At 36.5% G+C, this 23,032-nt stretch overlaps 1 protein-coding gene across 4 annotated transcripts in view; it reads left to right on the forward strand.

Annotated features, from left to right (window-relative positions):
* The window catches only part of frem1.L (FRAS1 related extracellular matrix 1 L homeolog), a 76,432-nt gene that overhangs the window by 25,924 nt on the left and 27,476 nt on the right, over positions 1 to 23,032 (forward strand). The window contains exons 9-25 of one of the 4 annotated variants that reach the window (XM_041563846.1): positions 329 to 673; positions 1,433 to 1,575; positions 2,572 to 2,768; positions 4,244 to 4,334; positions 5,190 to 5,357; positions 6,436 to 6,644; positions 6,908 to 7,001; positions 7,677 to 7,929; positions 8,953 to 9,150; positions 9,299 to 9,484; positions 10,177 to 10,373; positions 11,105 to 11,333; positions 13,691 to 13,835; positions 15,027 to 15,168; positions 15,405 to 15,600; positions 16,458 to 16,725; positions 20,404 to 20,567. In XM_041563846.1, coding sequence (XP_041419780.1) covers positions 329 to 673; positions 1,433 to 1,575; positions 2,572 to 2,768; positions 4,244 to 4,334; positions 5,190 to 5,357; positions 6,436 to 6,644; positions 6,908 to 7,001; positions 7,677 to 7,929; positions 8,953 to 9,150; positions 9,299 to 9,484; positions 10,177 to 10,373; positions 11,105 to 11,333; positions 13,691 to 13,835; positions 15,027 to 15,168; positions 15,405 to 15,600; positions 16,458 to 16,725; positions 20,404 to 20,428 — 3,086 coding nt within the window. In that variant the 3' untranslated portion in view covers positions 20,429 to 20,567. Of the gene's footprint in view, positions 1 to 328; positions 674 to 1,432; positions 1,576 to 2,571; positions 2,769 to 4,243; positions 4,335 to 5,189; positions 5,358 to 6,435; positions 6,645 to 6,907; positions 7,002 to 7,676; positions 7,930 to 8,952; positions 9,151 to 9,298; positions 9,485 to 10,176; positions 10,374 to 11,104; positions 11,334 to 13,690; positions 13,836 to 15,026; positions 15,169 to 15,404; positions 15,601 to 16,457; positions 16,726 to 20,403; positions 20,869 to 23,032 lie in introns of those variants that run through there. The other 3 variants (XM_018257768.2, XM_041563847.1, XM_018257772.2) reach the window with 3 other exon arrangements.

The following is a 23,032-nucleotide window of genomic DNA, read 5'->3' on the forward strand; positions in this document are numbered from 1 at the left end:
TTACCGTCTTCATGTGCCATTTGGCTATCAAAGGTTTGGAAAAAGAGCCTATAGGCCTGAAATTGCCTCTAGGCATATGTATTCCAGGCTCAAGAAGCATCTGCAAAATCAGTACCGGCACTGATTGAATAGCTAGCTGTTTGGTACTGATAAGTTAGGTGTACAGTATTTTGTGGCTGAATAGGTTGCTTCTTGTGCCAGATTTCATTTATTAGAAAAAATTACTTTTTGCACTTAAAATGTCAGCTGTGGTTATTTAAAATTAACCCTGTAATAGGAGAGAATGAAGACAGGTTGTTGAACTTGAACTTTCTTGCTCTTTTTTCAGGTGGGAAAGGATTTATGTTCACTGTTAAGGACATCCAGGCAGGAGTTGTCTGCTACCATCATGATGACAGTGACACTACTAAGGATTTTATAGTCTTCAGAATATTTGATGGCCGTCACAGCATACGACACAAGTTTCCTATTAACATCCTACCAAAAGATGATAGCCCTCCTTTCCTCATTACAAACATTGTTATTGAGCTTTCTGAAGGTCAAACGGTCCTTATCCAGGGATCTATGCTCTGTGCTTCTGATATGGACTCCAGTGATGACTACATACGTTTCAATATCACAAAGCCTTCTATAGCTGGAGAGATTATAAAGAAACCAGCACAAAATCTTCTTGGTATGTCTGCCTTGTTTATAATTGACCTTATAATAGTGTTTCAGTCTACTTTGCTCTATGTGGCATCTTGAAGATCTCTTTAGTACAAACACTTCTGACAAATTTAGAGTCCCCTTGATAATTGTAAAGTTTTATTGGGCTGGAGTGACCATCAAAAGTGGAAACTTTACAGAGTGCTTTATATAAGCTGCAGATTAGTGATAGCTGTTATATAATACACAAAAGCCATGAATATCCTGTAAATTATATCCTTATAAACGGTGAGTTCTGATGTCATCAGTTATAAACGGTGAGTTCTGATGTCATTTCTGTCACATGACTCACTGAAATTTGTGTATTATAATAAATAAAGTACCCCCAGTTGCAAAATATGAGGATATTAGAAGTTACCTTGGAGTTTCATGACCTGTATAAAAACACTCGGCCTTCGGCCTCGTGTTTTTATATGGTCATGAAACTCCTCGGTAACTTATAATATCCTTATATTTTACAAGAGGGGGTACTTTATTCACTATATATTGTTTAGTAATTCAGAAGGTGAATAATCCTGTGCATGATCAAGCACTGTCCACTTGAATTTAAAGAAAATGGAAAGGTAGAAAGGTTGCTAGGCACTGCTGCGGTAATTCTAGTCTAGTCAAGTGTCCTTTATACTTCCTCTCCTTAAAGAAACCATAGTCTAGTTAAAGGTCTTATAAAACGAATGTGCATGCTATGTCTGCACTGTTTTATTTCTTGGTTTTTTTCCCTCTTAAAAAGCTTATCCTGTCACGAGCTTCCTGCAACGAGACTTGTATAATGGTTTTATTTATTATCGCCATTTTGGAGGAGAAGTATTTGATGATTCATTTGAGTTGGTTCTGTCTGATAGCCACGATCCACCAAACTTTTCTGGCCCTCAGGTACTTATAGACTGAAGCATATCCAAACACATTGGCATATATAATCCAAGAGTGATAAAGGTGCATGAAACTAACATAACACAGAAAATGCCACTTGGCTGAACAATCAGATCACTGTGGACATGGGGGGGGGGATTTGAAGTTTGATTTACATAAGTGCTTCTCTTTCATTCTTCCAGGTAAGGCTGCCACCCGGCCGGTAAAACACCTGCCATGGCCGGGGCCTGTATTACAAAATTACTGGCAATGTAGCTGCCGGTAATTTGTAATACCCTTAACAAAAGCCCTTGCCCTCCAGTGGAAACTTACCTTTTCTTCCTCATCTTGCCCTCGCATGCTATGACCACGCCCCCTTTGAAGGATGCCACCGTGGACCCGCCCCTTTTTGCATCACGGTCCGGCCCTTTAGTTCCCCCCCCCGCTGGATGGTAAATTTTTTTTATAAAGGTGGCAACCCTACTTCGTGGCCATAATTTGTCTATGCAATTTAGGGTTTGGATTCAGTTCAGTATTGAGTGAAACCATTCACTATGGATTCAGGATTGGCCGAATGCCGAAATAGTCAATTCGGTGCATCCCTAAAATAAAGGACAACATTTTTGACAGATTAATGGGGGGGCATCTGTTAAGATTGAATTAGGTACTGAATCTTTGACAGTAATCAACATGGTTATTTAGCATCTTCCTTTTATGGCGGTTTTATTCTACCAAGTTGTTTTTAGGGACATAAAAATGGCTTTGAAGAATCAAGTATGCCCTATCATTTCTGCAGTAGATATCTACAAAAAAAACTGTCTCAACATTCTGATTTCAGCAGCAAGAACTTGCAACCCCCCAGGACATCCACTTTACTTATATTTTTTTCAGTCCTTATACCAAATTATACTTGCACAGTATTACATCTACTATGACTAAGAAACTTGTTTAAGTTCTATGAAATCTTTGTCATTTGCTAATTATGCATCAATATATATTGGATACATCTTTTTCTTTTAGGCAGTAATCATACACATAAGCCCAGTGGATGACCAACTACCCATAGAGGCACCTGGAACATTACGCCATTTAATCGTAAAGGAGAATGAGGTTGTTTACATAACAAAGAAACAGCTGCATTTCATAGACCCAGAGTTGCCTGATAGAGATCTTATTTACACACTGGCCACTCCACCTTGTTGGGTGCAACCCTACAGGTAATGACAGGCTTTTAATGTTAATTCAAGCATAAGCAAAGTATTTTAGTATGCTGAATGCTGTACAAGTGAGGAAGATTACATTTACATTTGCTGTCAAATAGTCCTGTATCATGACTGTCAAAAGCTTTACAAATCTGTATTATATCAATGGGAAAATAGAGAAGTATGGTTGTTACCAAATCCCCTTGGCTTTGCACTAAAGCCTGAACGGAACTGAATGTCACCTATAGATAAAAATATTTTAATCTCTATCTTCATACCCGCCCCTTTTTTTTCTACCTGCCATGGGATCTACTGCCATAGTGCAAAATAATTTCTCTAATATATAATATATAAATCAATCACTTTGGGGCTTATTTACTAAAATCCAAATGCAAAAATCATGTTTTTTTTTATATATATATATATATATATATATAAATCAGACTTAAAAAATCACGAATATTTTGGAATTTATTAAACCCAGAGGATGGAAAAGTCCATATCACAAAATCTGGCATCTCAGATCTGTTGAGGTTGCATATAAGTCAATGGGATATGTCCCAGGTTTCGTGCAATACCCCGAAGTTTTTGGGCAAAAAAAGCATAAGAAATCTGAGTTTTTGGGGGTTTTTTCCGCAAAGCAAATTTTCGTGAAAATGTAATAATAAATAAGCGGAAAAAAACCTGAGCGGATTTGATCGGAGTTTGTAGCAGAAAATGTTGAGATAAAATCGGACTTTCATAAATAACATCTTTGTGTTAAACCTGTATTTCTGCCTGATACAGAATATATACCTCTTAAAAGTGCTGTAGATACTTCAGGCTGTTCAGTAGATTCTTTCTGTCCAAATGAAACCTTCCTCACTGCTCTGAAGCCATCTTTAATTTACCTTAGAGGGGGAAAACCTTTCTTCCTGACTCCATGAAAAATGAAAAGTCCCTGGATCAACTTTATACGAAGAATGAATTCCATATACTGGTTTTTCCACACTTGAAGATAACTAATATATCTGCCAGTATAGCATCTTCAGAGAGAGAATTCCACAGCTCATAATTAAAAAAATAATAATTGGCAATTAAGATTGAACCTCCATGCTTCCCCTATAACCCAAATATTTTCTTTTTTTAATGGAGCTACATGCTCAACCCGCATGTTTGCTACAGATATAAAACATTTTGCCAATTAGTCTTTGCAAACAAAGCAGTCAGTTCCTTATTTTATAGTTTGGCCTTCTTGTTGCCCTAAAAATAAATCATCTGTCCCTGCTTTCTTATTCATCTCAACTAAGTTTCTAATATCAGAATTTAACAAAGTTATAGAGCTATGAATTTTACTATAAAGAGAGTCAATGAACAATATAGTTCATGGTTTGCACTTATCAGGAATAAGGTAATTAATATATTTCTATAAAACAAACTGTTAAAACTATTCTTATCTGATCAGTAACATCTGGAACTAGATTTTTTTGTGATTTTTTTTTTCCATGCAGCAGTTTAAATGCGGGGAAGATAGTTCTTGTAGAGACTATCGCTAAACTTGGAAAAGATTATGCAGGGGACGCAGCAAAAACATTTTCACAGGTAAATTCAGCAACATTTTTTTTATCAAGCAAAAAACTTACTTTACATGTGAAAAAGGTGCTCAGATTTTATTATATACAGAAGAAAATATAAATAAGTGACATTACTCACATTGAATTATGTACGTTGCTGCACAAGGTCAATATGTTACTGTCAAGTTTACAAACTGAACATTAGCTTTAGTTGTCAACTAGGTTTATTGCTTTGTTGAGCTAGACCTTGCAAAGGTATTTAACAAAAATCTATTTAAAATGTACTTCAAAATGACCTTAAACAGTCCAAAAATTTGGCTGAAATGTACAGCAGGCCATTGGAGTCATTGGATATCCATGTTCCAAAGACAAGTCAACTAGGAAGATTATGTGGTTAGAATGATATGTGGGTAAAGCCAGTAAAATCACTGGATTTAGAAATATAGCAACAAGGGAACATATAACTGAAAATAGCCTACTTTTATATCTTCTTTTAAAACTATCAAAGATAATTAAACCTTCAAGTCAATAAAATGGATGCCCCTAAAAAAATCCACCCATATACAGTGACCCCATTCGGCTCAGTAATACAGAGACCACAATTCCTGTCATTTATACACAATTTCCATGGGCTCAGTGTGACAAGAATGATGTGAAAGAAGTGTGATACCTATATTTAGAAAAGCAACAGTTCAACAACCAGAAAAGTAAAGCCTTGTAAGCACCATAGATGTTAAGAGATGTTAGGGTTATATTTTAGAACTTGCATTGTTTGCCGAGATTCACCATGATTATATGAAACATTTCTAGAAATAGTATTTTTTAGCTCTATGTTATACATATAACTAGCTCAATTTAATAATCTGGGGGTTCATTTTTACAGCATGCTGTGAATCATCTCAAAGTCGCTTACATTCCACCAGTTGAAGAGATTGGCCCAATTCCTAAACATGTCCAGTTAATATTATCAGTGAGTAACCAACATGGAGGAACAGTTCAAGGCATCTGTTTTAATATCACTATCCTTCCAATAGACAATCAGCCTCCTGAGGTATGTTAAAAAAAATGTAATCGTTTTTTTAGCTTTGCATTTAATTCTAGATTTACTATTTACTGGTAGGTCTTGAGTGTTTTTATTTCTAGATTCTGAGATGACATTTCTAATAATTCTAGCAACGAGAACAGTTGAACTTAATCATGTTACAATAAAGGTTCTAGAGGGTCATGTGGAGGGATGATAGAGTTTTTTTTTTTTAGAGTTGGAAGCATCCTCCACAACCCATAACCAGTTTCTGAGATAAAAATATTCAAGCAAAGAGCTTGTACGTAAGAAATAAGCTAACCAAAGATCTATCTTGTCATTGGATTTTACATTATACCACAAGTCATTATTCCTTTAAACTGACCACAAAGTTCCAGGCCTTGTGCTGTGCAGAGAATAGTCCTTTACTTCACATTTCTATTGATACCTGAGAAATGCTATTTGCCCTAATAATACTGTATTGGTGATGTTACTGGTGTTGGCAATGGAAAATGCCCCCAAAAGATGTAAAATGTAGATCACAGTCTCAATTACATATGCAAATAGGTACACAATAAAAATAACTGGCAAGTCAAGAGAAAGGACCCAAGGGTGATTTAACTGGCGTGGTGGTGAAGAGAACTCCTTTCCTCGCCAGCAACAACTTCCCCCTTTTACCAGTGAGAAATCCCTTTTATTGATTTACCGGATAAAATCACTAGAATTCTTTTGTAGGACATGTTTATTCATTGCATTGGTACTATGAGGACCTCATAATTAAAATTGGAACATGAATTTTGTTTTTACATTTGGATTACAATAAAGTGGACACAAAACAACATTTATAAACAAATTGAACTGGAAATGTTCATTGTTACTGTCACCTTGTAATGAAGCAAACTGTTTGGTTGCAGTAGCATGTCCAAGGGAACAGAACTCTGAATATCACCTGGTTAGAATAATTTCTTATCAAATTATTTAATCTCATTTGCTCTAGTTTTAAAGTGTTTAAAGAATGCACACATTGCAAATCCGGTTTAACTGTTGAATTTCTTTTATTGTTCAACATAATATTTAAGATGAAATGTACATTGATAAAAATTTTTAGGTGTTTTCATATGACTTAAAAGTTGAAGAAGGTGGTTTCGGTCAAATTACTGCAAGTCACATTCACATCACAGATAAGGACACCAGACAAGAACATATTAAAGTCATTTTGCAGAAAACTCCACCGCACGGTATTGTTCAACTTGATGGATCTGCATTGCAGGAAGGTGACCCATTCACCTGCTTGGACCTCAGCACATTAAAAGTTAGGTTAGGATTACTGAATTTGTTTATTATTTGTTAATAATTTTATCCTGTGGCTTCTCTTAAAATTCTTTAATTTCATGTTTTTCTTTATTACAAGGCCATACAACATCGAGTCCTGAAGATGTAATTTAAATTTGTCATGAAATATGTACTCAAATTATACACATGTCGTAATATGTGTTTTGCTATTTATTTTCCTACATCTGTATTCTAAGATTTTAAGCAATGGAACTGGCAGTAACTGCAGATGCAATCCTTCTCAATAGGTACCTGCATGATGGCTCAGAGACCCTACAAGATGAAATCTCATTTATTGCAACAGATGGAATCAATTCATCTGAGTTCATTTTAAAAATACAGGTCAGTTTGACTTAATCAATTGAATTGAACAACTGGTTCGGTAAGTATGTTCTCATAAATGAAAATACAGTGTTTTATTAATCAAATGCACATGCCATCTTACATGGTTTTATTTATGTGGCATGAAATCATTTTTTAAGTCTTCTGTAGAAAAGTTGCTTCTTTAGATGGAGAAGTTAGTTGCTGCAAATGTTTTTGAGGAGGAATGAGGGCATTCATAATCTTTAAAGTTATAGAGACAATATACTAGGTTGTTGCTTTCCCTTAGGGGGGTACTGATGCATTAAATATGAGGGGATCATGCAGAAGACCACCTTTTATTTGCCTTATATATATGGCCCTATTTCAAGTATGGGACCTGTTATCCAGATTGCTGGGGACCTTGGGATTTCCAGATAAGGGGTCTTAGCATAATTTTGATCTCCATACCTTAAGTCTGCTAAAAAAAATACATACACCCAATGGGATTGTTTTGCCTCCAATAAGCATTAATTATGTTAGTTAGGATCAAGTACAAGGTACTGTTTTACTATTATAGAGAAAAGGAAAACTTTTTGATTAGAATTGAGCCTATGGGAGATGACCTGTCCTGTAATTTGGACCTGTCTGGATAACGGGTTTCCAGGTAACAGATCCCATACCAGTATTTTGTACTCTTTTCCATTTTTTTTTCAGGTTTCTCCTATTAATGATGAACCTCCACTTATCAAAGAGAACCTCATTTCCACCATTACTTGCAAAGAGGGGGCAGAGATAGTCATATCGGCAGACTATATCTCAGCTACTGATGTAGATAGTGACGACATGAAGCTGATATTTATGATCGCTCGCCAACCACGTTATGGTATTTTGCTGAAGGCTGGAACCTTCATCGATCGATTCACCCAGAGAGATGTTCTTGAAGGATTGGTACATTATCGACATACAAGTATGTAATGGAATAGCATTTATTTGTATTTACTCTTCTTGGTCAGCCTCTCTTTCTGGCTGCATGACAGAAAGGATGACCAAGTCTATAGCGTCTTTGACTGACACATCTGGTGTTGTAAAAGACGAGCTTTGCTGCACAGAAATGGTAATATACATAAGGATGCAAAAGTTTCCCCCAGGTGTAGAAATCCTGCGTGGCCAATCAGAGGCTTGCTTTCAAACAGACCAACTCTCACCAAATAAAGATTATTTTCCGGGAAGGTCCCAAGTATCCCAGTATAATGATTAGCTATGTGCAACAAAAATATATTAAAAAGCATATACATTTAATTTACAATCCACTTAGGTTAATATACCATATCCCATAAAAACAAACAAACACACCTGAGGGGTCCCTCCAAGTGCTGTGCTATGTTTGCTTGTTTTTATGGGATAGGGTATTTTAAGTGGATTGTAAATAAAATATATTTTTGTTGCACAAAACCCAGGACCTACCAGTATAGGTCTTTATTTGGTGTGAGTTAGTATATTTGATGTATCTAGACGCCAAATAGGCCCTGAGTCTCCAAGATGGGAGTTGTAGTTCATTTCTAGTGTTGATAAAGAATTTTTTTCCAACAGCTGACCAGTAAATGCTACATATTGATTGGTCGCTATCAATTACTAGATAAGTATCAAGTGTTTTTTATTACATTACCCCAATGATTACCATAATACCATATATTAATTGTATATGGGAACCACTAGGCAGGTAAATAGGGTGCTTTATTTGTATAACACAAGTCATCTTCCCTTAAATGCCAAAGATCTATCCTTAGCACAAACTTAACATCCAACCATGCCTTGATTTCCATGCAAAAAGTTGTAATTGCTGGGTTCCCCCCTTTCTCATCTCTCTGCTAAAAATCTATCACCACATTAATAAGGAAACCACACGGAAATCACAGATTTCAAGAATTACATCCCCAAATTCCCAGGAACATTTATATTTTGTAACAACTTGACCATTTTAACATTCTAGGTGGGGAAATTGGCTTGAAGGTCTGTGTTGATATAATAACACTGGTAATTTCTGATGCTGAAGCAGATAAACAACAAAAAAACTGCTGCAACAATGGGTCTCATCTGCTGTTATTGCCAAACCATGATTCTTTTCCTGTATATGATCTCAATATCACAATTCTTCCTGTGGACAACCAACCCCCATCAGTTATCATCGGTAAGATTATGGAGCACGTTATAATCCTAAAGCATGCAAAAAAACAACCATTTCTGTATAGGACATTTTATATATAGAAATGAAGCCAAAATTCTAAAAAAATTTAACTAAAACATAAAAATCTTTGTCTGTTTTATTTGTACAACAGGTGAAATGTTTGTAGTGGATGAGGGCAAATCAGCTGCCCTCAGAGTAGATCATTTAAGTGCCATGGACTCTGATACAGAAAGCAATGAACTGGAATTCATCTTGGTTTCTCCTCCTCGATATGGTTACATTGAAAATGTCCTTCCGTCTCCTGGATTTGAGAAAAGTAACATGGGCATAAGTATTGGTACGTAAATATTCAAAGCACTGGCTTCACTAGGCAAAGGGGTAAAGCTTGCAAAGCTGATAAGAGGCATAAACACATCAATTAGAGTAGATCATCCTTCGAGCATGGATTTCATTTAGAGGAATTTGCCTTTTTCATATCTTTTTGTTTTTAGAATAGATGCTATGCATCTGTGATTGCCTTGACATATGGCAATCATTTATAAGACTTTGCTTCTACAATGAATTTTTGTTATCTTTCCAGAAATGCTCCCACCTTCTCCAAACACATTTGCATTATGCAAATATCTGTCAAAGCTGAAGTGTTGGAGGCTACATTTTTTATTTTATGGGAATTCTGATAAGAAGAGCGTGAGATATACAGAGCAGATGGTATGGAAAACAAAAAGGCAGAATAGCTTGCAGTCTATTTGCTTGGGACCTAAAGTAGAATGAGATAAGGTGACATGCCTGGGGGGTCGCATCCACTTGGTCATCTTTTCTCATTTATATGCAGCAAAGGCCTTTAATCTATGTATGTGCAGGTTGTTATACTTCCAGAAACAAAAGGTTGTATATTTTGTTAGCACAATATGCCAGTAATGTTGGTGGCAGATACAATGAAGTAAATACCATTTTTATTTGAGAATCTGGTATTTCAATATGCATAAAGTCATTATTTAATAATTATATTTATGATATTGTTTTACCTAGCTGCATTTCTACTCAAGGATATTAGATCTCTAAACATCAACTATGTCCAGTCTCGCCATCAGAGGATTGAACCGACCACTGATCAGTTTACACTGTATGTTACTGATGGCAAACTGCGTTCTGTTGAAAAGCCATTTTACATCGTAATCAATCCGACAAATGATGAGGTTCCGGAATTCTTAGCCAGAAACATAACAGTGAGCATTACCAGTATTTTAAATATAATTTGGTGCATATCTACAACTCTCTAGGCTATATAAATTATATATACTGCTCATGTATCTTACACTCTCATTTATCTCACACTGCTGTGAGTGTTATTATAGGCCAGGACTGGATGTGCTAATTTTTTGCAGTGGGTTAATGCAATCAACAAATAAATAACAAGCAGCACAGGGCCCCATTGGCTGCTGCCTTCCAGCTTTCACACCTGCAGGGGTCACCAGAGGCACATGATGTAGAACAATTCAGGGATCTTTTCCCTAATGTCACATGCTTGTCACTGGGAAAATTCTATATATTCCTTGACTGCTACTGTCAGTGCTGCACATTAAACTACATGCACAACAAAGGCACAAAGTGTTAGCTGTAATAATGACTTGCCTATGAAAACAAATCTTATTATTGGGTTCATAATAAGGATTAAGTCAAATTCTTGCGAACATTTTTTGGGATTCAGCCTGATCATAAACCTAATTCTGGTTTTGGGATAAATATAGAAAAATCGAAGGAATGGCAAGTAGAACAAAACAGTCAGTGTCACAGACAATTTCATGTCAACATTGATAGATTTCTTTCATTCTTCTTCCTATTCATAAATAACACAAAACAATGAATTTGATCTCTTTAGCGCTTGTTTGTACTTATGTACTGATTTCATGCAAATGTTCTGCTTGTTTCTCCATTTAATATGCTTCTGATTGTTTAGGTTGTTGAAGGCCAAATGAAAAAATTGGATCCCGCGGTAATAAATGTGTCGGACATGGATGTGCCACAGAATCACTTATACTTTACTGTTATAGAGCAGCCCCAACATGGACTGATTATTGAGGAATCCTATATTAATGAACATATGAATAGAAGCCAATTGATAGAAAAACATCAGACAAACAGCCTGCCTGTGATACAAGATTTTTCCATGGAGCTGCTAAAAAATGGTAGCCTTTTATGAGATTTTCTTTTAACATTTCTGCCATTTTTTTTCTGGCAAGTGGGTTGTTTGTCCAGATGAGAAATGAGTTTCCTTTCAGCAATTCCTATAAATATTAAGAATACTTTGCAAGGCCTTGTAGAATCAAACCTCACAATGGTCTTGATTTAGGTTTCATTATGTTCAAAATTGCGGCTGTAGCCTGAAGAAAATTTTGCATGGTTTGTTGTGGATGGTTATAACTGGGTGCATCTGGTTGGATCATGGTGGTTCGTGGTTTCAAGTGTTTGTTGTCCTTTTTTTCAGTTGAGTTGTTTTCAGATTGTTCACCAGAAATAAAGACTTCTTTCAATTGCTTTCCATCTTTTATTTGTTACTTTTTTTTTCAAAATTGAAGTTTAAAGTTAATGTCCCTGTCTCTGGTGTTTCAGTCTGGCAGCTCAGTAATTCAGGTGCAGATTCTGAACTGTTACAATTTGCTACATCAGTTGATACATTTCTCAGCAGCATGTTTGGAATGTTAGCAACTGTTGTATTGATTCTAACAGCTGTATTTAAAGGGCACTTGTGGGCAAAAATGTTATCCCCAACCAAAGGTGTGGGCTAATAGAGCCTACGCTTCAGTTGGGGGTAACAGTAGCTTTTTTAAAAAAAAAAAAAAAACCTCCCGGTTTGAGTGGCCATGTCATACATAGCACATGAACATAATGCTCTTCTGACATCACGAGCATGCACATAATGAGCAAGTCACTGCTTTCTCTCATTATGTGCATGCATGTGCCCCAACATGGCCGCCCGTACCGGGAGCTCCCTCCCAGTGCAGGTGGCCTAGCACTGGTGGGGGGCAATTTAAAAAAAACTGCTGTTACCCCCAACCGGAGTGCGGGCTCTATTAGCCCTCACCTTTGATTGGCGATAATACTTTTTGGCCAACAGGTGCTCTTTAATGAAACTCAGGGATTCTACTCAGCAGGGCTAAAGATAACAAATGTATCAACTAAATTTATTAGTTTAAAACTGTTACAGAGTCGGCGACCTCCCCCTCCCAGAGCTGTTTTAGAAAGACATAAGAAGGTGAAAATTTATACTTTTCAATATTAGAAAAACAGTCACAAATAGAAAACAGAAAGTACTTGGAAAAAGTCTTTGGAGGTTATGTAATAAAAGGCATTACGTTTGCCCAGGAGCAGTAACAAATCAGCAGGTAGAATTTATGGGTCACATGTTTAAAAGCAAGCATCTTATTGGTTGCTATGGATTAGTACTGCCCTTGGGCAAACTTTTATGACATATGGGGGTATATTTCTAGTGAAATATTTGAAAACAACTGAAATAGAAAAAGTGGTTGAAGGTGAACAGCCCATTTAATAGGCTAATGCTGAAAGATATGCAATTCCATGGCAACCATTGGTTAAAGGGAAAATAGCCCCCTTTTTACATACAGTGTAATGCAACCCTTCCCTCACATTGTTCCATTGTGGATGGAGGGATTCTTGAAACATAAAGCCCCTCTGTATTTTTGGAAGATCAGGTGGTGTTTTCACACATTTTCGAAAACACCACCTGATAAAGGGGAGGGTTTTTTATATAAAAGGGGAAGCGTTTAAATATTATATTCAATGTTGGAATGTTTCATGGCATACATTCTAACATTGAACATTATATTTATTTTTGGAAGTTAGTACTTATGCACCTTTTTTTTTTTTTTTTACTTGAGCCCAGCTGAATTAGCTCATGTCAAAAAAGGGGTTATAGTTCCCTGTAGTTGCAAAATGCATTAGTTGCAAATGCATTGGGGCTGTAGTTGCAAATGCATTGAAAAAGCAATTAGTAGACTTTTTTTTCCAAGAAAAATCGGTGTGACACTTCTTTTGCAGGATGGCACTTGTCAGACATCAGGAAGCTAAATATATATATTTACATATAATTATTGCTTCCAGTTATTTTGATTTTAGCCCAAGTATTTTTTCATTTTATTAAGCAACTTTTATGACTAGAATATATTGGAAAGCATCAGTTATGTAGCATAGTTTATGACTATGTCATAGTGGTGCAGAGTTTTTTTTTTTAAAAAAAAAATCACCAAATAGAAAAATTAAATTTTAATGAACAGGTGAATTTATTTACTTTTGAATCTTCTCAAGTCACTAGAGAGATGCCAACATATTTATGTAGTTAAAGTGTAAATTTGTAGGGGCAATCATTTAATATTGAATGACTTCAATACCTGGGCCAGGTCTGATGGTAGGGTTTGGTGAATTCATAAACGTACTCTTTTTTATAATAGAAATATATTGTATTGATATATTTATTTGGGGGGGTAGGTTTTCAGGTGACAATTCACACGTTGCTATTCTGTTGTAGGAATGAAGGTGATATACATGCACGATGACTCAGAAAACCTTGCTGACAGTTTCACTATCCAGCTGTCTGATGGAAAACATGAAGTCAGGAGAACCATTTTTGTGAATGTAATTGCTGTAAATGACGAAAAGCCTGTGCTAACCAAGTAAGCTCCAGACTGGCATTCAACATAACATTATGTCTGTTACAGTAAAGTCAAGTTGCCCCTTAGTGACAAATATTTATTCATATCAAGTGACAGGGATACAGTAGTGCCTTTGTGCCACGGATATAGAAACTCATTTTTACCATTGTAGTTTTTTAATAATAAAAAATATATCTTGGGGAGGAAAAGGCCGCACCTTATACTACAAAACAACATTTCTTTATGTATTTATACAGAATTCGGAAATTATGTTTGCATTTGCAATAAAATGAAAGAAAGCTCATTCAGATTTGAGTATATGTCAACTTCTGCAAGTGGGATATTGTCTCAGGCTTTGATCGTCCTATTTTGTATTATAGGAGATAATTGTGTCTTTGCTCCATTTAAAAAGCAACTTTTAACTTATTAATTAGTTGTACTTCTCTGTTTTCTTTAAAGAAAGCCAAATTGTAATCTACTTATTGGGATGCATATTTATAAAAAGGTGAAATACTCTATAGCTTGCCATTATTCACTACAGCAGTGATCTGCAACCAGTGGCTCATGAGCAACATGTTGCTCTCCGACCCCTTGGATGTTGCTCTCAGTTGCCTCCAAGCAGGTGCTTCTTTTTGAATTCCTGGCTTAAAGGAAAGCTTTTGCTGCATAAAAACCAAGTGTAATGCCAAACAGAGTCTCCTATAGGCTGCAAGTCCATATAGGGGCTACCAATACCCAATCATAGCCCTTATTTGGAAGCCCAAGGAACTGGCATGCTTATGTAGCTCTCCAACATTATTTTACTTTGAATTTGACTCATGGGTAATAAAGGTTGGGGACCCCTGCACTACAGGTTAATTTCACAGCTTTCTATTCATTTCTATGGAATTCAAGGGGAACATGAGAGTTTTCATTTTGATAAATATGCCCTTAAATTTTCACTACAACAAAACAGAGAGGTAAAATTTCACTCTGGCCAACTATGGCAGATTCTGTTACACCTTTTAATAAACACCCTATAGATTTAAAGCAATTCATTTGGTTGTAAATTGACAAAATATAATACATACCTCCTAATGAATGACCTTGAACTCTGTGTGTCCCAAACAGTCCTGTTTTTTTTACATTCAAATATGTATAGGCATGATAAATATAAACATTGGTGTCTTTTTAAGTGCATTTTATTGCACAGTGTTTGTTTCTGTTTTTCAGACACTGTGAGGTGGTGCTGAGCATGGGAGAGCACACTTTGATTTCAAGTGCCATACTGTCAGCAGACGATAAGGACACACCTAGAACAAACATTTGCTATGTTATTGACAAGGCTCCAGAACATGGCCAACTTCAGATGAAAGTACGTTCTAACATGAATTATTTTAACGTGGATTAAACGTTTTTATTGTTGCATTTCCCATAAATAATGGGTAAATCTGTCTATTACTGGGAATGTTATTACTCAGAGTGATGTAAAAGCTTTTGTCATATTTTTTAGATTAATACTAATGTGAACATAGTATTTGTGTCATTTTGACTATGGGATATATTATTGTATATACATTTTTCAATGGACTTTTTTTCCTAATATCTCAGGTCGATCAAAACTGGGTGCCCTTGAATACTGGGATGAGATGCACCCAGGAGGACATTGATATGAACCTGGTTAGATATGTGCATACTGGAGCAATGGGCTCAAAGAATGAAGACAAGTTTAATTTCCACCTTTGGGATGGTGATAACCGATCACCTGAGATATCTGTGAATATCTATGTCAAGGATATGGAAAAGGGTATGAATGCCGGTCCTAGATGCTTTTATTTTGCAGAATTTTATTGTGTGATAGTATTATAATAACAAAAAGTATGATAAAGTAATTAGTAATTACTGAATATTCATCCATCTTGAGACCTTATAAGGCCAAAGTCACAATAGATTATTTTCAGCATCAGTTTACTGCTTTCCCTTCACACAATGCAAATGAACCCCTTTGGAACAAAGCATGTGAATAGGATTCTAAGACAAAAGCTTGGGAGCACATGGTCTGCAAATTCAGCTGTGCCTAGGGCTCACACAAACAGCTCCCTAATTATTATGGGAAGCAAAAAGTCACACTGAGCTTGTCTGAAGTCTGGAGTAACTGTGTGGTTGTTCATCTGCATTCCTGCCCTTGCCTTGTAGCCACTTATTTTGGACTGTTAGTATGCTGAGTATATTAAATGCCCTGAAAATGATAAGATCCACTGGAGAGCCAGTACAATAAAGATTTATTTATAGATGTATAGCAGCACTACATGCAGTGATATGCATCTCTAAATAAGTCTAATGCTTAATTGCCCCAACTCGCATCTTCTGTGGATCTTTTTATTTTCATAGTATTTTACATTGGAAGTGACAGTTCCAAACCAATGTTTCTGCGCTGCAATGAAACCCTTGAATATTGCAGGTTTCTATCAATATATATATTTGGCATCGATCAAATGATGCATTTGAAACGATTGAAGCAGAAATCCAAGGATATATCTTGATACAGGTGATAGGAAAGATAGATTTTAAGCTACACAGGAGCAGGGACTGTTGGCCCTGTATAAACAACAGTTTATAAATAAAATTGAAAAAAAGGTTTTCATTGTTTGTTCTTCTGTACAGGAGATATTGCACTTTTTGTGAAAATGCTTAATGTGTCTAAAGGAGAGAGAGTCATCATAACGACAAATGTCCTACTTGCTATTGATGGGACGGACAGACCAGAAGAACTGCTCTATGTGTTATCCTCACCACCCCAATATGGGCAGATTGAATATGTCAAGCATCCTGGAATCCCTGTAACAAGTTTCAGTCAGATGGATGTGGCTGCTCAGACTATCTGCTACGTCCATGATATCAATTCTGCAGCTGCTGCTACTGATGTGTTTAGGTATGTCACGGATTCTTTTTTTACCTGATCTTATTAGAAAGTGATCCCAATGGCTCCAGTATTTCATTATTTATCCTAAGTCTTTATGACACATGTATATTAGGTTTAGCCAATCAATCGTCAGTTTAAACAGTTTTATTAGGACAATTCTTTGTTCATGGATGGGTGGGTTGTGTTGTTCCAACTAGTAGGAAATGGAAAAGACTATTCCAATTATTGAATTTGTGCTGCAGTTGAGTCAAATAATTTGCTGATGCCGAAATGAGGAATTTGCCCATGGCTGGCGAAAAAATTCGCTCATCGCTAGATACCATTAATTTAAACAACTGTTTGACCCCTCAAGTGAAAGGCTAGTAAGAGGAGTATCAACCCCCTGTTCTTTTATGACTAGTCCACACAAATATGCCCTGTTCTCTTATGACTATCCCACGTGAATATGACTTAAACCAGGAAATGGCAAATGAAACAACCATTGAATCATCTGGAAGCTTTAAATGAAGTTGCTTAATTAACTGATTGTCCATCCGCATAGGCATAATTCAGTGTATCAGAGAAGGACATATGGTGTGCAGACACCAATATGAACGTAAGCAGCTGGAATATGAGACGTCTTTTAAATGTACCTTATATAAAAACCCTATCTGCTCAACTTGTGGGTTCATTGCCTGTGTCTATCCCTGAACAAAGCAGTCCCCTTCCTTGACTAACAGCTGCACTTTCATATATATATAGACAAGCCAGTGAAACATGACCAATTGCAATAGCAGCTGTTCCCTCTAGGTGAAACCCAAATAAAAGTAATATTTATTGTTACAAATCTGCTGCCGTTCTGGTGCTCCGTCTAACCATTATCCCACACACATGGGCTTAAAACAGATTGTTTGGTAATAGGCTATAGGTCATTACACTAAAAGTAAATTTGTGGCCAGAATGTATATATTTAGACTGTAAGAATTTCATCATAAAGTGACAATTATTAAGATGATTACCTTCAGTTACAGCTGTAATGTGCTATTTATGATTGGGGGTAATGGAATGAATTATGATACTGAGAAGTTATCTCTTCAATTTGCCAACAAATAAAATAATGCCAAATTTATCGCATCAATAAGATTTTACAGGAGAGCAATATTGAGCATAGAGGTCTAGTGTCAATAGTCCGTTAAATAATTAATAAGCAGAAATTGGACACGTAAATCCTGAGTACTAATGAGTGACTCCAGTAGTCCTTACAGCTGCTAGTGACACCAGCGCACCTGGTGTTGCAGAGTTATCTCAGAGGAGATTGTCACTGGTCCAATTTAGGATTGTAAAACGCCTCTTTTTTTTTTTTTGCAGCCCGCCTTAAAATGAAAATATAATTTAGAACCCCTAAGACAAAGGCGGGATCATTTAAAAATTATTTTAATTAACATTTCTTGCTATAAAAAGCTGGCAAAAGACCATTGCAGTTAACCTGGTGTTCCTCCCTTGACTGCATTCAAGGCCAGAAGAGCTAGGACGACATTAATTAATGTGTGTCTGAATGATCAGTTTTTATGTTCCACTACTGCATTTTGTCTGAGTCAGAAATATGACTGTGTATTGTCTGATGCCTCTGGCTTGGAAGAAGAATGTGGCACTTCTTATTTGGACAGATGACACCAAGTGATTAGCAACCCCTGACATCAGGTGCCGGCAGGAGAGTGCCAAGTACAGACGTGAATGTCCTCCATTTTGACACGCTGGCTTGATTCTCCATTGAATTGGCACTATTTACTGCTCCTGCAATTTTTTCTCTTTTTATCTTTTCAAATTCCATGACAGATGGCAGCCTCTGTAGCCAGTTCCATCACCATGGAGCTGCAGGCAGCACAGAGGATCTGTAATGTTCAATTGAAGACGAGGCTCCTGCTGAGCACCAAGGACTTTCTCTCAACATTTTAACTGTTTCAGAACATCCCATTTTCCCATTGTGGTGTTTGTTTAGAAACTGTTGTCATGTTGGTTGCTTACAGCTGGAGTATCAATGCATATTGTCTACTTCTCAGAGGAAAGACTTAGCAATTCAAGCCTAGAATCTTCTATAGCTCTATGACACAGAGCTAAGAACTGGCATGATGATTAATTACGTTTCTAATCATTTTAACCCTCAAATAGTGCAGTTTCCCTGGGCACCATTCAGGCCCTGTATGGCACCACATAAATGTAAGGAAAAGTACTCCAATTCAGACCTGCCAAGTTCATGTAGAAATCTATGGGAGAAGTCCAGAATATATCCTGATCTGCACTGGGTTTTGTGCAATAATCAGAAAATTTTCTAGTTTTTGGGTGTCTAATCCGGAAAATTCGTACAATTCTAATTTTTTCACAAATTTTTCCTGCACAGGAAATTTTCAGAAAAATGGATTCATAAATAAGGGGAAAAAACAGTGCGGATTTGGTCTGACTATTTTACAGAAAATTATCATAAATTTTTCGGATTTTGAAAAATAATCCCCTTAATCTCAAACATAAATACAAACAAGGCTTTACAAAAGGCAGTTTTATTAAACAAAGATTTCAGAAAAATTAGCTTTTTAAGCACACCTCCTAGACCAATTTGTCTACATAATATTTAAATTGTACAACATTTTATTTTAAAAAATTCATTATTAGGAACCAACAGCCAATTAGGCACACAAAGCTCAAAATGATCTTGTTGGGTTGAAATGTCCATCTCATCAACTCAGTCCATCCCATTAAAAAGATATTTCTTTTGCAAATTAAAAAGTGAATAAACCTTAGATAATACACAAGAGACATGAATATCCTGTATATGATAACCTTATATACTGTGCTATCTTCAAATGTCATTATTGGCAACCAACAGCCAATTAGACAAACAAAGCAAATGATCTTGTTGGGTTGAAATGTCCATCTCATCAGTTCAGTCCATCCCATTAAAAAGATATTTCTTTTGCAAGTTAAAAAGGGCATAAACCTTAGATAATACACAAGAGACATGAATATCCTGTAAATGATATCCTTATAAACAGTGCTTAGTGATGTCATTGCTTATAATAGGCCCTTAGTGACGTAATTTCTGTCACATGACTCACTGAAACATGTTTATTATAATAAATAAAGTATCCCCTGTTGCAAAATATGTGGATATTAGAAGTCACCTCGGGGTTCCATGACTCGGCCTTCAGTCTCGTGTTTTTATATGGTCACGAAACTCCTTGTTAGAGCCACGAATATCCTGTAAAATTTATCCTTATAAACAGTGCTTAGTGATGTCATTGGTTATAATCGGCACTTAGTGATATCATTTCTGTCACATGACTCACTGAAACTTTTGTATTTTAATAAATAAAGTACCCCCGGCCTTGTGTTTTTACAGTATATGGTCATGGAACTTGGTAACTTATGATATCCTTTTATTTTACAAGAGGGGGCACTTTATTCACTATATAAAATATCTACAGCAGATTTATGAAAAGTTTCAGAAACAAGCACATGCAATTAATATTATTTCGATACATTTTTTTATATTTATATATCAACATCTTGCCACAGCAGTGAGGGCACAGTTTTGAAAACTTTCCAAGGGTTATAATAGTCCCAGGATATTTTCCATCATTCGGCAGCAGCTTGCTAGGACACACTCAAGGAAAAGCCTTTGAGTAAAGGTGTGTTGTCGTTTCTTTTGTGTAGATGGGGAAACAAGAACCAATGCTGAAGGCTCCCTTGCCTCTTTTTGCCAGATTTCTTGTCAGCAATGGGCTGAGAACAAAGCATGGGATCATGACCGTCGCACTGGAAACATTCGATCGAACTCTTCCAACACTGTCCAGGAACGTTGGTCTAAGACAAATGAAAGGGTCTATGGAGTGTATTTCCCCGGCCACTCTACAGGCACTGGACCCCGATACGCCATCTCAGAACATTACTTTTCAGTTGGTGGATCTCCCTCGATATGGAAAACTATACCTCAGAGGCTTTCCACTGCAGCAAGATCACATCACCCAAAGAGATATTGACAACCTAGACGTTGCCTATAAGCATGCCGGGCAGGATGCTCAAATAGACAGGTTCATGTTTACTGTTACAGACAGAGCAAATCAAGGATTTATCATTAACGGGAAAATTCAGATGGAACCAGTTCCATTCTCCATACAGGCAAGTATAAATGTAGTATTTCTAATATTTCATAGTTCAAATGAATGAATCTACTTTGTGGGTAGGCTTAGTCCATGGTTGATGCAGTACTTACTCCCACAAAAAAACAAAAGGGACTCCCAGCAAATGTTTTTAATTATTTTCCTATTTCTTCTGCCTCTTTCAAGTTTTTCAAATAGTCAGCCAAAAATGTTCTGGCAGGCTACAATTGTATTATTACTTTTTCCTATCATCTTCCAGTATTTTATACACACCACTGTCTGGTTACTAAGGTAAATTGAACCCTTGCAACCAGACTGCTGCTAAAATTCCAAAGAAGAGAGCAACTAAAGAAAAAGTTAAATAATTGAAAAACTAGAAAAAAAATTTAAAAAATGAAGCCCAATTGCAAAATGTCTCAGATTATCACTGTCTACATCATGCTAAAATCTAATTTAAAGGTGAACTATGCCTTTAACGTTCACTACACTGTTGCTGGGAACACCTGTGACTTATGAAATAGCAAGGATTAAAGGGATATTTCATTGATGGATTGGATCAAATTGTTGCGTTGCACAGGGCTGTCATATATTTAAAACACAGGCTGGCACCATATCAAATAATACACGTATTACATGTTTGGCAAAGTGTGGTATGTCATAAATATTAACTAATTTACAATTCAAAAGGGCATGATTCATAAAATGTGGTTAAAAAGAAAAAAAACAGATGCATATATGACTACCATCTGGTATATACTTTCTTTAAAAAAAAGTTATAAGACGTCAGTGTAGTACATAGTAAGTAAGGTTGAAAAAAGACACATGTCCATCGAGTTCAACCTTTTTTTTTTTTTTTGTTTATTAACTACCTATCTGCCAGTTGATCCAGAGGAAGGCAAAAAACCCATCTGAAGCCTCTCCAATTTGCCTTAGAGGGGGAAAAATTCCTTCCTGACTCCAAAATGGCAATCGGATTAGTCCCTGGATCAACTTGGACTATGAGCTATTTCCCATAACCCTGTATTCCCTTACTTGCTAAAAAGCCATCCAACCCCTTCTTAAAGCTATCTAATGTATCAGCCTGTACAACTGATTCAGGGAGAGAATTCCACATCTTCACAGCTCTCACTGTAAAAAACCCCTTCCGAATATTTAGGCGGAACCTCTTTTCTTCTAATCGGAATGGGTGACCTCGTGTCAGCTGGAAAGACCTACTGGTAAATAAAGCATTAGAGAGATTGTTATATGATCCCTTTATATATTTATACATAGTCATCATATCACCCCTTAAGCGCCTCTTCTCCAGCGTGAACATCCCCAATTTGGCCAGTCTTTCCTCATAGCTAAGATTTTCAATACCTTTTACCAGCTTAGTTGCTCTTCTCTGTACCCTCTCTAATACAATAATGTCCTGTTTGAGTGATGGAGACCAAAACTGTACAGCATATTCTAGATGGGGCCTTACAAGTGCTCTATACAGTGGAAGCAGATAAGCTTCTGCACAAGAAAAAGCCTACAAAAGACAAGCACATTTTACTTTAAATCATAGGGAAGTGTAACTGGGGATTAACGGAATCTAAACCGAAAAATTAATTGAAGCAGATGTGCTTGGGGTGCTTCTCTGAGCACTTTTGCAATTTACATTCATTTGTAGCGGTTTTTGAGATATTTGCATTTAGGATGCTAACAATAGGCTTTTAGCTCAACTAAAAGTCAGCAACCAATGGGTTAACTGAACCCAGAAAGGGCATAGATCAGTGATCCCCAACCAGTAGCTCATGAACAACATATTGCTCTCCAACCCCTTTGATGTTGCTCCCAGTGGCCTCAAAGCAGGTGCTTATTTTTGAATTCCAGGCTTGGAGGCAAGTTTTGGTTGTATAAAAATCAGGTGCACGGCCAAAAAGAGCTAGTGTTGCTCCCTAACTCCTTTTACTTCTGAATGTTCCTCACGGGTTACCAGATACAGCTTTTGCTGCCCTGGTAACCTGCTGAACACTGCCACCTTTTCTCATAGCAGCAGGAGCCCTGGTTCATTTGATAATGTGTACATTGTCCACTAAACTTTATTGTTTGAACTTTACCGTGTGTATCATAAAGTCATCCCTGGTAAGTGTAGGAGCCAAATTTCTGTTTTCCCTGACCAGAATTCTGTTTTTTTTTTAAGTATAGCCATTGCATTT

Source organism: Xenopus laevis, chromosome 1L, assembly GCF_017654675.1.
Source record: "Xenopus laevis strain J_2021 chromosome 1L, Xenopus_laevis_v10.1, whole genome shotgun sequence".
Taxonomy (NCBI): Eukaryota; Metazoa; Chordata; class Amphibia; order Anura; family Pipidae; genus Xenopus; species Xenopus laevis.